At 42.3% G+C, this 18373-nt stretch overlaps 1 protein-coding gene across 1 annotated transcript in view; it reads right to left on the bottom strand.

Moving 5' to 3' along the window:
• LOC126465336 (sulfite oxidase-like) overlaps positions 1-18014 on the bottom strand; it is a 140915-nt gene extending 122901 nt beyond the window's left edge. The window contains exon 1 of the mRNA XM_050096298.1: positions 17887-18014. Within this exon, the coding sequence (XP_049952255.1) occupies positions 17887-17924 (38 nt within the window). The 5' untranslated portion in view covers positions 17925-18014. The remainder of the gene's footprint in view (positions 1-17886) is intronic.
• Between the last annotated feature and the right edge of the window lie 359 nt (positions 18015-18373).

Here is an 18373-nt window from a genome sequence, read left to right as displayed (position 1 = left end):
CAAGAAGTGTTCTCTTGTGTTGTGGCAGATATTTGCAAATTTGTTTTTGCAGTGTGTAGCTTGAGTCAGTCATCCCCTCCCATACAAAAAAACCTGCTCATCGTATCTTTCATGCAGCACCCAGTGTTGACAAAAAGCGTTGGTTTGTTTCCCGTTACAAAAAAATTCTTTTCAAAGCAGAATTTTATGTGTCAATTTGTCGGAGTGGTCCCAAATAGCCTTGTGTGATATTTGTTTTATCGATATGTATTAACACGATAGTATTGTATGGTGGTAGCGATCAGTGCAGACCAAGGTGCTGGAGTATCAGTTATTCTTTGTGTTTTACTGTTGCTGTTAATATATATCAATAAAACGAATATCACACTAGACTAATCTGGAACTGCTCTATTGAATGGGCATGCAAAATTCCACTTTAAAAATCATTTTGTCTGTAATGGGTAATAGAAGGACACTTTCTGTTGACAGTGAGTATCACATGAAAGATGTGATGAGTAGTATTTATTCAGGCTGACTCCAGCTACAAACTGCAAAAATTAAATCGCATATATCTGCCAAAACACCCAGAATATACATCTGTTAGGAGAGACACCCAGTATAGTAGTATATAATGTCTTAAATCAGCTGTTGCATCACAGGTTTGAGAAAAAAGTTGTGATGCACTGTGTAGGTAATATACACCCAAACAAAGTTTCATCAGATGTGGGATTAAGGAGTAAAAATACAAAAGTTGAATAACATGAGCATTCTAATATCTTATGTTTGATTTAAGCTTCTTTCATGATGTATAAAAACAAAATAATGGAAAAAAATCTAAAAAATACTGAAACTTCCTGGCAGATTAAAACTGTGTGCCCGGGCACACAGTTTTAATCTGCCAGGAAGTTTCATATCAGCGCACACTCCGCTGCAGAGTGAAAATCTCATTCTCTAAAAAATACTGTTTACAAGTGTTAGGGGAGAGAAGGATAAGAAGGGTAGAGGGATTGGAATAAAGATGTGTGCTGTTTTTGTCATCATAAACAAAGAATTAAGTTCATTTTATCATTGTTGTATGTTAAATAGGTCTAAATGTAATCATGCAATTGGCCAGCATGAAGCTATATGCAGGTCTAAAATACAGATGACATGCCACATCATAATAAACACGTGTGTGTGTGTGTGTGTGTGTGTGTGTGTGTGTGTGTGTGTGTGTGTGGGAGGGGAGGGTAGGGGAGGGAGGGAGGGAGGGAGGGAGGTGTAGGGGAGGGGGAGAGGGAGGGGGAGAGGGGGAGGGGGAGGGAGGGAGGGAGAGAACAACCAGAATGATCCATACAGTGTATGGAGTCTCACAAAGTGTATCACTAACGAAATACAAATGGAACCAGACATGAGACCAACTCAAGGTTAAAAAGAAATGCTGGAAGCACAAACAAAGACATAAAAAAAATTACACTGTGCCTGCACTTTATTTACAGATGGTGGTATATATTATAAAATAAAGAAATTAAATGACAATTTTCATTTATACTTTGCCTCTTCCAAGTGGGTTCACAATGGATTTTTGTACACTGTTGGTAAGATATTCAACAAGCTCCCATCCAACACAAAGCAAGAAGCCGGCAATCCTTACCAATTAAACAAATCAGGAACTGAATGATTCTTTTAACTACATGACAAGTAGCAATGTTTATTATAAAGCTGTATGACAAGTATTGAAGTACACAGAGCTCAATATTTAGAGACTTAAAAAGTATTTTCTTTGAAAAAGACCATTGCAATCAAGTAAGTCTTATACTACTAATAACAGATTAACATGAGCTATATATTACCAACCTGTGGTCATGAGTAGCACATTTGACTAGTAATTAAAATGTCATGGATGCCAGATTTGAATTTAGCCACCGCTTAAACTTGGAATAAAAATCATCAGCAATGGTGGCCAAAGATTTTCAGCATAAGATGTCACCCTCATCACAGAGGGCGGAGGAGCGGAAGTAGTTCAGGGAACTCTCCTTTATTTTGGGATGGGAAACTGCCCCTAAAAGACAGAATAATCTGTGATGATCGACAGCATAAGGATGCAGAAGGCACTGGAAACCACTGTCTTAAAGACACACAGGTGTATTCACAGGACTTCTGGCTTGTAATTGAAAAAGTGTTATGATTATCTCTCCTCTGGCAAAAGATTCTGGGTTAGCCCTCCTTTCAGATCCTTGGGAGAGAACTGAAAAGGGGAAAGTGACCATCAGAAAAAGATGGAATAACCAACAAAAGGATAATATTCTACAAGATGGAGAGTGGAATGTCAGAAGTCTGAACGTGATAGGGAAGCTAGAAAATCTGAAAAGGGAAATGCAAAGACTCAGTCTAGATATAGTGGGGGTCAGTGAAGTGAAATGGAAAGACGATAAGGATTTCAGGTCAGACGAATTCAAGGTAATAGGAACAGCAGCAGAAAATGCTATAACAAGAATACGGTTTGTTATGACCAAGTAGGTAGGGCAGAGAATGAGTTAATGAAAACAATTCAGTGACAGGGTTATTATCAGATTTAAGAGCAAATCAACGGTGACAACAATAGTTCAGGTATATAGGCCAACGTCACAAGCAGTAGATGAATAAGTCGAAAAAGTATATGGGGATACTGAAAGGGTAATTCAGTATATAAAAGGAGATGAAAATCTAATCATCATGGATGACTGTAATATGGCTGTAGGGGAACGAATAGAAGAAAAAGTTATGGGAGAATATGGGTTTGGTAGCAGGAATTAGTGGAGAAAAATTGATGAGTTCTGCAACAAATTTCAGCTAGTAAGAGCAAATAACCAGTTCAAAAATCACAAGAGTAGGAGAGACACTTGGAAAAGGCTTGGAGATATGGGAAGCTTCCAGCTGGATTACAGCATGGCCAGACAGAGAATCTGAAATCAGATACTGGTTTGTAAGGCATACCTAGGAATAGATATAGATTTAGACAACAATTCTGTAATGATGAACAGTAGGCTGAAGTTTAAGAGAATTGTATGGAAGAATCAGTGTGGAAGGTAGCCTGGTACTAAAATACTGAGGAATGATGAGACACATTTGAAGTTTACTACAGATGTGGATACTGTGACAAGGAATACCAGAGTAGGCATTTCAGATGAAGGGAAGTGGACATATCTACAGATCAATCAAAGGTGTTGGAAAAACAAACATAGTCATCAGGAAGGTAACTGCAAAGGAACTTTGGGTAACAGATGAAGCACTTCAGTTGAGCGATGGAGGAAGGATGTACAAAAATGTTCTGTGAATACAGGAACACAGCAATACAAATCACGGAGAAACAACAAAAATAGAAAGTGCAGGGAAGCCAAGGCGAAATGGTTGCAGAAAAAAATGTGAAGAAATCAAAAAAGAAATGACCATTGGAAGAACTTACGCAGCATATAAAAAAGCCAAAACAACCTCCAGTGAAATTAAAAGCAAAGGTGGCATCATTAAGAGTGCAATGGGAATTCCACTGTTAAACGCACAGGAGAGATGGATAGGTGGAAAGAGTACACTAAAAGCCTTGGTGAGGAAGAGGAATTGTACAATAACATGATAGAAGAAATTGGAGTCGATATCAAAGGCACAGGGGATCCAGTATTAGAGTCAGGATGTAAAAGAGGTTTGGAAGACCTTAGATCAAAGAAGTGAGGTGATATAGACAACATTCTATCAAAATTTCTAAAATCATTGGGTGAAACTGAACCAAACAACTACTCAAGTTGGTGTGTAGAATCTATGTGACTCGTGATATATCACCAGGTTTTCAGAAAGATATCATCCATTCAATTTCAAGGACAGCAAGAGCAGGCACTTGCAACAGCTATCTTACAATCAGTATAATAGCTCATGCACCCAAGTTGCTGAGAAGAATCATACGTAGAAGGCATACAAGAGGCAGTCTTGATACCATGCTTGATAATCGATGCCCGAAACTGAAGAAAAATTTAGACAAGTTACTAGGATTTGTCTACCTATAAAAAATGGACAACAATGTAAAAAGATGCAAGATGTTTGAAATTCTGAAAAAAATAGGAGTAAGCTATAAGTAAAGATAAGTACTATATAATATCTACAAAAACCAAGAAGGAACAATAAAACTGGAAGACCAAGAACAAAGTGCTCAGTTTAAAAAGGGGCAAGACAGAGATGCAATCTTTTGCCCCCACTGTTCAATCTACACATTAAAGAAGCAATGACGGAAATAAAAGAAAGATTCAAGAGTGTGATTAAATTCAGAGTGAAAGGATATCAATGATAAGATTTGCTGATGACATTCCTATCCTCAGTGAAAGTGAACAAGAATTACAAGATCTGTTGAAAAGAATGAACAGTCTAATGAGCAATATGGCTTGATAGTAAACTGGAAAAATTGGAATAGCAAAACTTAACATTAAAACTGGTTATCATGAAGTAAGTAAAGTTAAGAAATTCTGATACCTTGGAAGTAAAGTAACACACAATGGGTGAGGCAAGGAGGACATAAAAAGCGATTAGTACAGGTGGAGAGCGCATTCCTGGTCAAAGTAAATCTACTAGTATCAAACATAGGCTTTAATTTGAGGAAGACGTTTCTGGGAATGTACATTCTGAGCACAGCATCATATGGCTGTGCATCACGGACTGCAGGAAAACTGGAACAGAACAGAATCAAAGCATTTCAGATGTGGTGCTGCAGAAAAACATTTAAAATTAGGTTGATTGATAAGGAAAGAAATGAGGTGGTTCTCCTCACAATTGGCAAAGAAGATAACACATAGTAAACACTGACAAGAAGAAGATACATGAAGACAGGACATGTTAAAACATCAGAAAATAACTTCCATGGTACTAGAAGGAGCTTTAGAGGGTAAAAACTGCAGAAAAAATGGAGACTGGAATAAAATCAACAAATAATTGAGGATGTTGAGTGCAAGTGCTACTCTGAAGTGAGGAGTTTGTGGTGGGGTGCATCAGACCAATCAGAACACTGATGACTCAAAATGAACCAAGGAGGAACTCCGTCATAGCCAGTCCCAAGCCTGTTTGAGAAAGGAGGATGAGGAGGAGTTGCATGTTGTACAGAAACCTTGTTTCACCTGGCCTGAATGAAAACAGCCCACCTTGTGAAAACCTCTTGGCAATGAAGGCAGAAATGAAGTTCAGTGGTACAAAGCAACTGGCAGTAAAGGCAGGCTTGTTCTTAGGGTTAACATAAAAATCAGAAATTGAAAGATAACCATGTCTGTCCTCAGATCGGGCTGTGTTTGGTCAGTGTCTGTGCCTTATGTTAGGGGCAGCTGAAAAGAATGTCAAGACTAACAATCTTAGTTTTAACTCTTATACACAAACGTTCCAAAAATAGGGTATTTATGATGTGTGACAGCAAAAATCAGCATCACTCCACTCCTGAAAAGAATGCAAGCAGACATCACACAAGGAACAGTTGAAGGATCCTGAACACCTTTGTAATCTAAAGTTGAAATTTAGGAGGAAACTGAAATTTGCAACCACAAAAAAGCCAAGCTGGGAAACCTCAACAAATAATAAACTTTTTGAAAAGCAACAACATCATGATAGCAGTCATCTAAGAAACCAGATAAGGTGATGACCTAACAATGGATAGTGAGGACTATTGATTTTTTACAGGTAAACTGGCAGTCAGACTTTTCAACTCAACTCTCATAATTTTACGAGCAGCCTTCACAGCTCACAAAAGTAACTGAAATGTTATTGGTTTAAATCCTTCACTGTAAGACTATCTGTTTTAACAACTGAAAGCAAGAATAAGCACTACTCACTATTCAACTCTCATGCACCAACAAATGAAGACACAAAGAAGAACAAAAATAAAGCAGGAAACTTCTGGAACGGTCCGAAAACCAGGCTGTTGAAAAGTTCACAGAAATAACATAATAATCAACAGATAGTGAAGACGCTAAGTCACAGATAGGCACAACAAAAAGACTGTCATAAATAAAGCTTTCGGCCACTAAGGCCTTTGTCGAAAATAGACCCCCCCCCCCCCCAGACACACACACCACACACACGAGACTGCAGTCTCAGGCAACTGTAGCCACAGAGCAAGCAGCACAATGATGGGAGTGGCAACTGGGTGGGGGTCAGGAGTAGGCTGGGACAGGGAGGGGAAGGGATAGTAGGGTAGGAGTTGCAGACAGTGAAATGCCACAGGTTAGACAGAGGGCAGGGGAGAGGTGGGGAGGGGGAGTGGAAAAGGAGAGAAGTAAAAAGACTGAGTGGAATGAGGGCTGTGCAGTGCTGTAATGGGAACAGAGAAGGGGCTCGATGGTTGAGGACAATCATTAACCAAGGTTGAGGGCAGGAGGGTTACGGGAACGTAGGATGTAATGCAGGAAAAGTTCCCACCTGCACAGTTCAGAAAAGCTGGTGTTAGTGGGAAGGATCCACAGACTGTGAAGCAGACATTGAAATGAAGGATGTAATGTTTCGGAGCGTGCTCAGCAACAAGGTGACAAGGTGATCCACTTGTTTCTTGGCCACAGTTTGTCGATGGCCATTCATGCATGGACAGGCAGCTGGGTTTTCATGCCTAAATAAAATGCAGCACAGTGGTTGCAGCTTAGCTTGTAGACCACATGACTGGTTTCGGAGGTGGCCCTGCCTTTGATGGTATAGGTGATGTTTGTGACCGGACTGGAATAGGTTTTTTTTTTGTGTGTGTGTGTGTGTGTGTGTGTGTGTGTGTGTGTGTGTGTGTGCGCGGGAGGGGGGGGGGGGTTGCATGGGACAGATCTTGCATCTAGGTCTATTACAGGGGTATGAGCCATGAGGTAATGGGTTGGGAGCAGGGGTTGTGTAGGGCTGGACGAGTATGTTGTGTAGGTTCGTTGGATGGCGGAATACCACTGTGAGAGGGGTGGGAAGGAAAGTAGGCAGGACATTTCTCATTTCAGGGCACAATGAGAGCAGTCAAAACCATGGCAGAGAATGTAATTCAATTGCTCCAGTCCTGGGTGTTACTAAATTATGAGGGCCTACAGAGGAGCATTCCCGTCTTAACTCAGTACCATCCAGGACTGGAGCAACTGAATTGCATTCTCTGCCACAGTTTCAACTACCTCTCGTAGTGCCCTGAAATTAGGAATGCTCTGTCCACTATCCTTCCGACCCATCCCACAACAGTATTCCACCATCCACCAAACCTACACAATCCCTGCTCCCAACCCCTTACCTCATAGTTCATACCCCTGTAATAGACCTAGACGCAAGAGTTATCCCATACATCCTCCCACCACCACCACTTACCCCAGTCCAGTCACTAACATCACCTATCCTATCAAAGGCAGAGCTGCCTGTGAAACCACTCATGTGATCTACAAGCTAAGCTGCAACCACTGAGCAGCATTCTGTGTGGGCGTGACAAGCAACAAGCTGTCTGTGTGCATGAATGGCCACTGACAAACTGTGGTTGGCTGGTTAGATTAAAAGAAGGGGAAAGGGTCTGAACTACGAAGTCACCTGTCCCTTGTTCCAAATAAAACAATGCCACAAGTGTTAGAATAAAACAAACGAGACTGAGAACTCAAAACGGAATGAAAGGAAAAATCACAAGAACAATGAAGGCCAGAAACATTTAATTGTAAAAAGGGGACAGGAAAACCACAGAAACGCAAAAAACAGGATGAAGAGATTAAAACAAAGCAGATTACCATGCCTGGCTGACAAAGAGAATAAAAAAGGAGAAGCCAGCCACACTGCAACACATTAAAACCTCCACCCTAGAACCAATAGTTTTACATTTTACTCATGAGGGTGGGTTTTATCATTTTATCTACGTTTTAGCGCACGTCCTTTGTCCCTCTGTGTCCTCCACCCTAGAACCACTAGGGTGGAGGACACAGAGGGACAAAGGACGTGCGCTAAAACATAGATCAAATGATAAAACCCACCCTCGTGAGTAAAATGTAAAACTAAATCAGCCGATGGGGCATTGTCAGATAAAATTAGCGGCAACTCATCCGGTATTCCAAGATTTTGTTGCTGGGTAGACAAAGTGTATATGGGCCACTGCAACTGGACACCGCACCGACACTCACGCGGGTCTTCACGGCACAGAAGGTAAACGTGGGTCGCCCAAGCGTGGCCAATCTGGAGCTGGCAGAGGACAACTGATTCCCTGCCAGAAGTCCACATGGAAGGCTTCCACACATTCGTAGTCTCCTTAATCACAAGCAGTTTGTTGTGTGTACTGTTATGCCATTCCATCTCCCAAAGCCGAAAAACCCTATGGCGTAGGTCAGAATGCAGGTCAGGTTCAGATATGCCCATCTCCAAAAGCGGTTTCCGCATAGCCTGTTTGGCCAGTCTGTCAGCAAGTTCGTTGTCTGGGATGCCGATGTGTCCTGAGGTCCATACAAACACCACTGAATGACAGGACCTGTCCAGGGCATAGATGGACTCCTGGATGGATGCTACCAAAGGTTGGCGAGGTTAGCACTGGTCGATAGCTTGTAGGCTGCTCAAGGAGTTAGTACAGAGAAGAAACGGTTCCTCGGGGCATGAACAGATATACTGAAGTGCACGAGATATGGCCACCAGCTCTGCAGTGAATAACCGCAGCGATCGGGCAAGGAATGCTTTTCAAAATGGCCTTCATCAACGTAGGCGAAGCCAACATGACCATCAGCCATCAACCCATCGGTGTAAACCACTTCAGAGCCCCAGAACATGTCAAGAATCGAGAGGAAGTGACAGCGGAGAGTGGCAGGAATAAATGAGTCCTTAGGGTCATGCGAAAGGTCCAGACGAATCTGCGGCCTAGGTGTATGACATGGAGGTGTATGCAAACGGACCATGATGGGATATGGTAAAGGGAAGGACTCCAGTTCAGACAGAAGGGATCGCATGTGAACTGCAATCATTAGTCCTTACCTGGGCCCCCGATGTTGGAGATGAACTGCTGTGGGTGGAAAAAGGAGACGGTAATTCGGATGTTCAGGAGAACTACGAATGTGTGTAACATAACTGGCGAGCAGTTGTGCATGTCGGATCTGCAATGGAGGGACTCCGGCCTCCACCAGGACAATGGTCACTGGACTCGTTCTAAAAGCTCCCATCGCTAGGCGAATGCCACAGTGGTGCACTGGGTCGAGTACATGCAACACTGAGGGCACCGCCAAACCATAAACCAGACTCCCATACTCAAGGCAGGATTTAACAAGGGCCTTGTAGAGCTGCAGCAGTGTATAGCGATCTGCACCCCAGTTGGTGTTGCTCAGGCTGCAGAGGGAATTGAGGTGGTGCCAGCACTTCCGTTTAAGTTGACAAAGGTGAGGTAGCCAAGTCATTCGAGCATCAAAAACAGTCCTAAGAATAGATATGTCTCCACTACAGCGAGTGAATCGTCATCAAGGTAAAGTTCTGGTTCTGGATGAACGGTAAGACACCGACAGAAGTGCATAACACACGACTTAGCGGCTGAAAACTGGAAGCTGTGGATGAGATCCCATGACTGCACCTTGTGAATGGCTCTCTGTAGGTGCCACTCAGCAATACCAGTACTGATGAAGCAGTACAAAATGCAGGGGCCATCTGCATACAGAGACGGTGTGATGGACGGCCCTACAGTTGCTGCTAGACCATTAATGGCCACTAAAAATAGTGATACACTCAATACAGAGCCCTGCGGGACCCTATTCTTCTGGATATGGGGGAAACTATGGGAGGCACCAACTTGGACACAGAAAGTATAGAGTGACAGGAAATTCTAGATAAAAATCGGAACCAGGCCTCAGAGGCCTCGCCCGTATAATGTGGCAAGGAAATGATGTCGCCAGGTGGTGTCATACACTTTGCATAGATCATAAAAGATGGCAAAAAGGTGCTGGCATCTGCAAAAGGCTGTTCGGATGGCAGACTCGAGGGACACAAGATTATCAGTGGTAGAGAGCCCCTGGCAGAAGTAGCCCTGACATGGAGCCATTAGGTCACATGACTCCAGGACCCAACCCAACCGCCGACACACCATACATTCCAGCAGCTTACAAAGAACATTGGTGAGGCTGATGGGCCAATAGCTATCCACATCAAGTGGGTTTCTAATGGGTTTGAGCACTGGAACTACGGTGCACTCCCACCATTGTGATGGAAAGATGCCATCGCACCAGATCTGGTTGAAGATGATGAAGAGATGGCGCACGTAGTGAGATGAGAGATGCTTAATCACCTGACTGTGGATCCGATCCAGCCCAGGAGCTGTGTCGGAGCAATGTGCAGGGGCGCTGAGGAGCTCCCACTCCGTAAATGGGGGGTGTAGTGAACAAGAGAACTTTCCTTTCCATCCGTAGTTTGAGGGTGCAAAAGGCTGGGGGGTAGTCCTCTGACGCAGAGGCTTGAGCGTAGTGCTTAGCAGAGTGCTCGGCAATCGCATTTGCGTCGGTACATAGCACACCATTGATGGTAACGCCAGGGACACCTGTTGGGGTCTGGTACCCAAAAAGACGTCTGTTCTTCATCCAGACTTGGGAAGGTGACGTACAGCACCCAATGGTCGACACGTACCTCTCCCAACACTCCTGTTTCTGTCATTTTATAAGTTGGCGTACATGGGCACAGAGCTGCTTAAAGGCTATCAGATGCTCTAGCGAAGGGTGCCACTTATGTCACTGTAGAGCTCGCTGACACTCTGTCATTGCCTCAGCGACTTCCGACGACCACCAAGGGACTGTCTTTCTCTGGGGCCACCCTAAAGAGCGAGGGATCGCGTTTTCTGCCACAGAAACGATTGTGCTAGTCACCTGCTCAACTATGACATCAATGTTACCCTGTGGGGGGAGAGTCAGTGGTGACATCAGAGGTGAAAGTTTCCCAGAACAGCTTGCTTAAATCCCATCTGGGCAGGGGTCTATGGGCCTGACACCGGGGGAGTGACAGGAAGATGGGGAAATGGTCACTACCACACAGGTCATCGTGTGCTCTCCAGCAGATAGATGCGAGAAGTCCTAGGCTGCAAACTGATAAATCAATGGCCGAGTAACTACCTCAAGCCACACTGAAATGTGTGGCAGCCCCAGTATTTAAGAGGCATAGGTCAAACTGAGACAGTAAAGTTTCGACATCTCTGTCTCAGCCAGTAAGCACAGTGTTGCCTCACAGGGGATTATGGGTGTTAAAATCTCCCAAAAGTAGGAAAGGTTTAGGGAGTTGATCAATCAGTGCAGCTAATACATTCAGGGATACTGCACCATCTGGAGGAAGATATACATTGCTCACAGTTTTTTCCTGTGTCGTCCGTATTCTGACAGCTACAGCTTCAAGAGGGGTTTGAAGGGGCACAGTTTCACTACAGACTGAGTTTAGGACATGAACGCAAACTCCACCAGACACTCGATTATAGTCGCTGCGTTTCTTGTAATATCCATTATAGCCACGGAGGGTAGGGGTCCGCATTGCCGTGAACCATGTTTCCTGGAGGGCAATGCAGAAAGCAGGTGTAAAGCTTAACAGTTGCCGTAGTCCAGCCAGGCGGTGGAAAAAACCGCTGCAATTCCACTGGAGGATGACATCATCGTGAGACTGGAAAGGCATGGAACATTCAATGAGGCAGTTTATGCCTCAGGGTCACCTGCTGCCACCGACATTTTGCCTGAGCAGTCTATATTCATTGTGTCTGTGGTTCCAGCGAGATACAGGTCCTCAGCGGTTGCCAGAATCTCCACCCCATCCTTAGACGTATAGCTTGTAGGTAGCGGTGATATGGGTGGCACCGCAAGGTCCTTGTTCTTAGGGGTCTTCTTCTTCGATTTCTCATGCTGTTCCCTGGGTTTCCCTGTCTGGGAGGAATTCACTGAATCAGTCTCCCGGGACTGAGGATGAGCGTGAAGCTCTACGGCCAGCTGCTTTTGGGCTCTTCGGCCACTGGCGGGTATCAAAGGGATCCCTTCCTAGTGAGAGGAGCCGAAGAAGCCTTACGCTTCTCTGGCTCAGAAGTGGGGACTGAAATCCCTGATGGTTGGAGGGGTGTTGCTCCCGAAGTAGGTGGTGCGGGAGCAACAAGGAGAGAAGTGGCCCCCACCATCAAAGGGTCAGGTGTAGTCTCCCGGTTCTGAGAGGCGACAGATATTTGAGGAACTGATGGGGCGACAATTATTCTCGTAGTGGCAACATATGGCGAGGTCATAGCCACAGGATGTAGGTGCTCAAATTTCCTCTTAGCCTCAGTGTAGGTCAGTCGGTCCAGGGTTTAATATTCCATGATTTTCCTCTCTTTCTGTAAAATCCTGCAGTCTGGTGAGCAAGGTGAATGATGCTCTCCTCAGTTGACACATATGGGAGGCAGGGCACATGGAGTATTGGGATGCGATGGATGTCCACAATCTCGACAGGTGGGGCTGGAAGTGCAGCGGGAAGACATATGGCCGAACTTCCAGCAATTAAAGCACCGCATCGGTAGAGGGATATATGGCTTTAAGTCACAGCAGTAGACAGACCATCACGTTGACCTTCTCAGGCAATGTGTCACCCTCGAAGGCCAAGATGAAGCCACCGGTGGCAACCTGGTTATCCCTCAGATGCCGATGGATGCGCCGGATGAAATGAACACCTCGCCGCTCTAAATTGGTGCACAGCTCATCATCAGACTGCAAAAGAAGGTCCCTGTGGAATATAATACCCTGGACCATATTTAAGCTCTTATGGTAACAGAAACATCCCCCAACTTGCCACAAGTGAGTAATGCCCGTGACTGGGCAGAAGATGCTGTCTGTATCAAAACAGACCCAGAGCGCATTTTGGACAAGCCTTCCACCACCCCAAACTTGTCCTCCAAACACTCCACAAAAAACTGAGGCTTCATGGGCATGAAAGACTCCCCATCACCTCTCGTACATACAAGGTACCGGGGCGAATAAGCTTCACTACCATTCTTAGCCTGGCGTTCCTCCCACGATGTGGCCAGGGAGGGGAACAAATTGGGGTCATATTTCTTAGCATTAAAGTTAGACTTTGCCTGTTTAGAGGCTGCTGGCGGCGGAGCACCAGCAAGAGATGATGTACTATGCTTCATGGTGTGTCATCCGCCCTGATACCAGCCACTCCGACCAGGGGCCCTCCCCACGGGCTCTATCCAGCTGCAGCAAAGGCCACCTGGCAGGATGGCCATTGCCAGGAGTCCCGATGCCCCAGGGCGATGGGCATCTACTCCTTGGCATACATAGGGAGTTAATGGTGAAGGCATCAGCAGAGTGATGCCTACAGGGGGCTACAACCAACAGGGTACATGGCGACCCCACCACAATGGACTGACTACCATGCTGGATATGAGGTTCAATGAAAATATCAAATAAAAAGATAGTGCTAACAATAGTTGGTTTTAAAAAGGTGTATGACTCGATAGACAAAAGGCTGCCTCCTCAAAACCTTCAAGGAATTTGCAGTAGATAGAAAACTCTGGAAGTAACTTAAAAAAACACCTCTCATAGTTCCTTCAAAATTGTATCAGGACTCAGACAAGAAGAGTGTGTGTAACTATTATTAATCAGTTGCGTGTTGCAAAAACTTATAAGAGAATGAAAAATGATAGAAAAACAAAAAGTTAAAAACTGCATTAAACTGAACACATAGAAAGAAGCAATAAACTGTTTGGCCCATGGATACAATTTCGTAATAATAGGTGGGACCTTAGAGAATGCAAAGAAAATTGTAGTACGTCTGAAGGAGACAGATGAAAAGGCAGGTCCTCAAATATTGTTTCAAATGACGAAATACATGACTTATGTAACTAACTTGCCACGAATTTTAACAACAAAGTATGGCAACATCAAGAAAACAAAAACTTAACATATCTGGGTGAAAAATAATCATAAAAAGTGGGAAATCACAATTAAAAACAGGACTGAGAAAATTAAAAGAGCATAAATGAAACACAGAACACTCCGCAGTAAAAAATATTTATTCTAAAGATGTTAAATTAAAGCATTACGATACGGTTGTAAGTAACAGAAGTCGCCTATGGGTTAGAAACATTACTTTATCTAGATGCAAAATGGTGTTAGAAGCTTTGAAAGAGACAAAGAACCACCTTGCAGAAAATATTAGGCCTAATCAAGAACAAAGATTGTTTTGAGACCAAATAAGGAAATATAAGCATTCTGCCCTAAAATAAAATATGTGTTACTCTTTATGGACATCTAGGGAGAATGAAGCAAGACACTTTAACAAAGAAGATCCAAACATTCTTACAAAACAAGAAAACACACAACACAAAGAAAATGTCTTTGTGTGTATGTGTGTGGGGGAGGGGGGGGGGGGGTCAACCGAAGCGTCTGATCCCACCCGTTGGCTTTGACCCGGGACGTAAGGCTGTCGTGGTGTGTGACGTCACGAGGGCGTGGAATTTAGTTTGTGAGTGTGGCGTGTTTGTAAGTGTTGTTTTGATGTGATCGGTGGTGCTCTCTGGTGGTGTGTTTGTGTATTCTGTGTTAGGTGATTTTTTTGGTTTAGTTTGCGTGTGTGGCGTGTTTATAGGTGGCGTATTGTTGCGGTCGGTGGTTCTCTCTGGTGGTGTGTTTATGGGTAGCGTGTTACGTGGCACATGTGGTTCATTTGCGTGGTAGCTTTGCACGTGTGTGGTATCGGTAGTGACTGTGCTTTCAGCGGAATATTTTTCAGTGAGTTAACAATTTTGGTTTTTTATGTTGACGTTATTGTAGTTTTTATCTGTTCGTCGTGTGTGAATTTTGGTAAATTGCTTTTCTTATGTCTGGTAGATATGGATATGACTGGCAAGGTCAACAGTTTTCGGTTGTCAGCAATGATGGGAGACAGTGCGTCTCTAATAAAATTTCTTCAACTATTTGGATTTTTGGATGAAGTTGTGAAGCGTTCAGTGTGTTGTGAAGGAATGAAGCTTACTAAAGTTCCGGCATCTCGGACCAGGGACGGCTATATGTGGAGATGTTGTAAGGATAACAGGCCAAGGGAAGTGTTCGATTCCAGAGGATATTGTGTTTAGTGGAATTTGGAGAGTTTTGTGTTGTTGTTTTTTTTTTCATCGTTTTGTGTGGTTTGGTATGATGGTGTGTGTCGAAATTTGTTTATATTTACTTTGTTCCCACCCAAAAACCTCCAATTTCCCACACTTGTCCTGTTAGTTTCATTAGGTTTTTTGTGGAACGTGTGTGTGTGTGTGTGTGTGTGTGTGTGTGTGTGTGTGTGTGTGTGTGTGTGTTGATTTTTCAATGTATTATCGTGTTTGTGGTCATGTTTACGTAATGACGTCTAAGGCACTATATTGGAGTCGTAGTGTATGGTCATTTCCGACATATTTGTGACGTCATGGGTCAAAGCAGACGGGTGGAATCGGATGCTTCTGTATTTTTGGGAGGGGGGTGTGTGTGACTGCACTGGAGGCCTTGTTAACCGAAACAAATTCATAGTAGAAGTTGAAAAATTCAGAGGTTTTCAGGATGATACAACAAACAGAAAAACAGCTGGAGTCAAATGGTCAGATGAGAGGAAATTAGCTCATTCTTAGAAAATAAAGCGAGTTTTGGAAAAGGAAGAAGGAAACAACAGCTTCCTTACTGACTGGCTCAATTATATGACATAAGTGTGAAAAGTGTAACGAAGTATAGTTCTAGTTTACTGTTAATACAGTATAAAGATAAAGTTTCTGTTATGTCTTTGTTTTACAATAATGTATACTGTGACTCATTCAACTCTGATGAAGGTTCTCTTTATTGGTGGTTCCAATGGAACAAGGTGATGGATGGATGAAGATTGTGGTACTTTGCAGGTACATAGTACAGTACAACTATGGTGTCTTTCACATGCACTTCAAATTTTCAAGGAAGAACCAAAGTACAGCCCTAAGAAACGTTTCTAATAGATGTCTTTTTGTTATGACTTTCTGCAACTTAGCATCTCCACTATACTGTGAGTAGCAAGGATCCTTTCATTATATTGTTTCTAATAGCAGAAGAATTTTATAGGCCTAGTGTGGCTGAGTACATGAGCAGATAGTGAGCAAAAGTTCATCCTGTGCGAAATAAGTTTCATGTAATACATTATGAGAAACTAGCCTTAGAAATTAGTGTTACAAATTAAACCAAAATTAGAACCACTGATGCACAATATAAGATAATATAGTCACAAAATTGTACTTTTTAAACTTTGGTACTGTAGTATATACTGAGCAATCTATTTTATGTATTTACTGTGTAACCTATTATATATCCCTACTATCTATTTGTGTAAGCATGACAATGTGTCATATGTTATAAGTATATGGCTGTACAAGAGTAATTCACAGGAGCTATAAAAATCACAATTATGATCACAATGTACATAATTGTATGTAACGTCCATAAACCACTCAACAATAATGGTCCATCTGCAGTTCACTGACACATACAAGAGTCTCCAACAACAATTAAGCTAAAACAAAGTATAGCTACAGAGAACACAGGCAACTTCAGAGACTGGAAGATGGGAATGAACACTTCCAAATTTTGATATCGAATAATGGTGTAATGGGGAAGAATGCACCTCATACCATAAAATTATTTAGTTTGCTTTTAAGTGCAAAAGTGCCAGTTAATTCGTGGAAACAGCTTTTATTTTAAATTGTATTATATTTTTTACTGGTCCTTTAGATCATACTTTGTTCAGAAAGTACATCAAGATACAGTAAGAGTCAGAGTACGTGGTATGATGACAGATGATAGGAAGTATTGTGAGGATTACATTTAAAAGGTATATTTATTCACATAATGGGTATTAATCTGTGAGAAAATTTAAATAAAAACACAATGAAGTAATATTTGAACTCTGCAGACACCAGCTGCCTGTTTACTCACAGTTCCATAGCCTGTATAACATAAGTGGATAAAATTAATTTGACATATACTTAATGTCCAGATATGTTGCTCTTTAACTTTAAGAGCTAGATTATTAAAATTTCTGAATGCACTAAAAGCAGACTATATTATAAGTATCCTTTGACTATTTTAAAATCTTTTAGTTCTGTGATGTTCTTTGTTGGTGTCGGGATATGTTTGTATAACTTGATCCCCATATCTTTAACACCTTTGTTGTAGTTTAGTTGGTTTGGAAAGCAACCTCTGCGAGTTTTTCAGTCTTGTGTTTTGGTGGTGCCTGAGTCATGTCTTGTTTGCTGAAGTTTTTTTTTATTATTTTACTGTTTGTAGAATATGGTAGATCCAGTACAATTATACTGGTATGGGACGGGTAATATATTCAGTTTGATACAGTAGTTACACGTTCCTATCTCCTGCTGTCTTCCAAAGCGAAACAGTGTTCTCAGTATACTTGGGATATTAAACTGTGGATACTATGATACATATATGCCGCATTTACAGTATACAACGTCCAGTAATAACAGGGCGAAATTTCCGACGTATATAAATGCAAAGTGAAGCCTTATGCCAGCATCACCAATAAAATCTGCCTCGTAACGTTCAGTATCTGTATAAACGTTTATTCTATAACAATCACCGTGTCCTCTTATCTCACACACTTCAATATATTTATTTAATTAAATATTTATCCATTATTACAAATAACTGGGAATGACAAACATTCTACATTACTCCCCATGGAATAAGTCTCATATAATATTCCCTAGAACTCATTAATTGCTTTATTTCTAAACTACTTGTTCTTTTTTTTCCCAGACATGCCTTTCATAAATACTACAAAGTTATTTACTAGCGGATAAACATAAACTGAGAAACATAAAACGAAAAATTTCTATTTGTCTTCCACTACTAGGCCACACAATGTCGTCACAGGCATCCCAAACGTAAACATGCCAAAACGGAGATTGTCTCTGGTAAATCAACAGAAACAGAAAAAATATCATGGGTTGCGCAAGGTAATGAAACTCTATATTACCTGCGAGATAAAAATGTAAAGATGTAATTCCGCATCATTCTTCTTAACAGTTATCAAAAGGGATTTGATACGTAACGCATTGTACACGTAAGTAACGCATTATCAAGAAATCGTATCGAGTGTAGTGACGTACACGATAATACAAAATAAGTAGTAGGACACCTAGCGAAAAGAAACATGACGAGTCAATATATGAGGATACGTTTCAAAATGACGTAGTCTGACAGCTTCTGACAGATCTAGCTTATCATTCATATGCATAACTGTAGACCGCTTACAATTACAACTGACGTGTTTTTGCCAACCCGTCATCGATTATTCCTAGACTTCGTGGACTCTCAACGATGTTGACATTCTGACTGCTCATCTTATCGAGGAGTGCATATACAACAAAATAAATACAATGCATGATAACCTCAAGAACATTTCATATCGGACGAGTACCTATGTGAATTTATGTGCCTAAAAATACGTCTGTGAAATTACA

Source organism: Schistocerca serialis, chromosome 1 (assembly GCF_023864345.2).
Source record: "Schistocerca serialis cubense isolate TAMUIC-IGC-003099 chromosome 1, iqSchSeri2.2, whole genome shotgun sequence".
Classification (NCBI taxonomy): Eukaryota; Metazoa; Arthropoda; class Insecta; order Orthoptera; family Acrididae; genus Schistocerca; species Schistocerca serialis.
The sequence above is the reverse complement of the archived record's forward strand: the minus strand, read 5'-3'. Positions and strand labels throughout refer to the sequence as shown.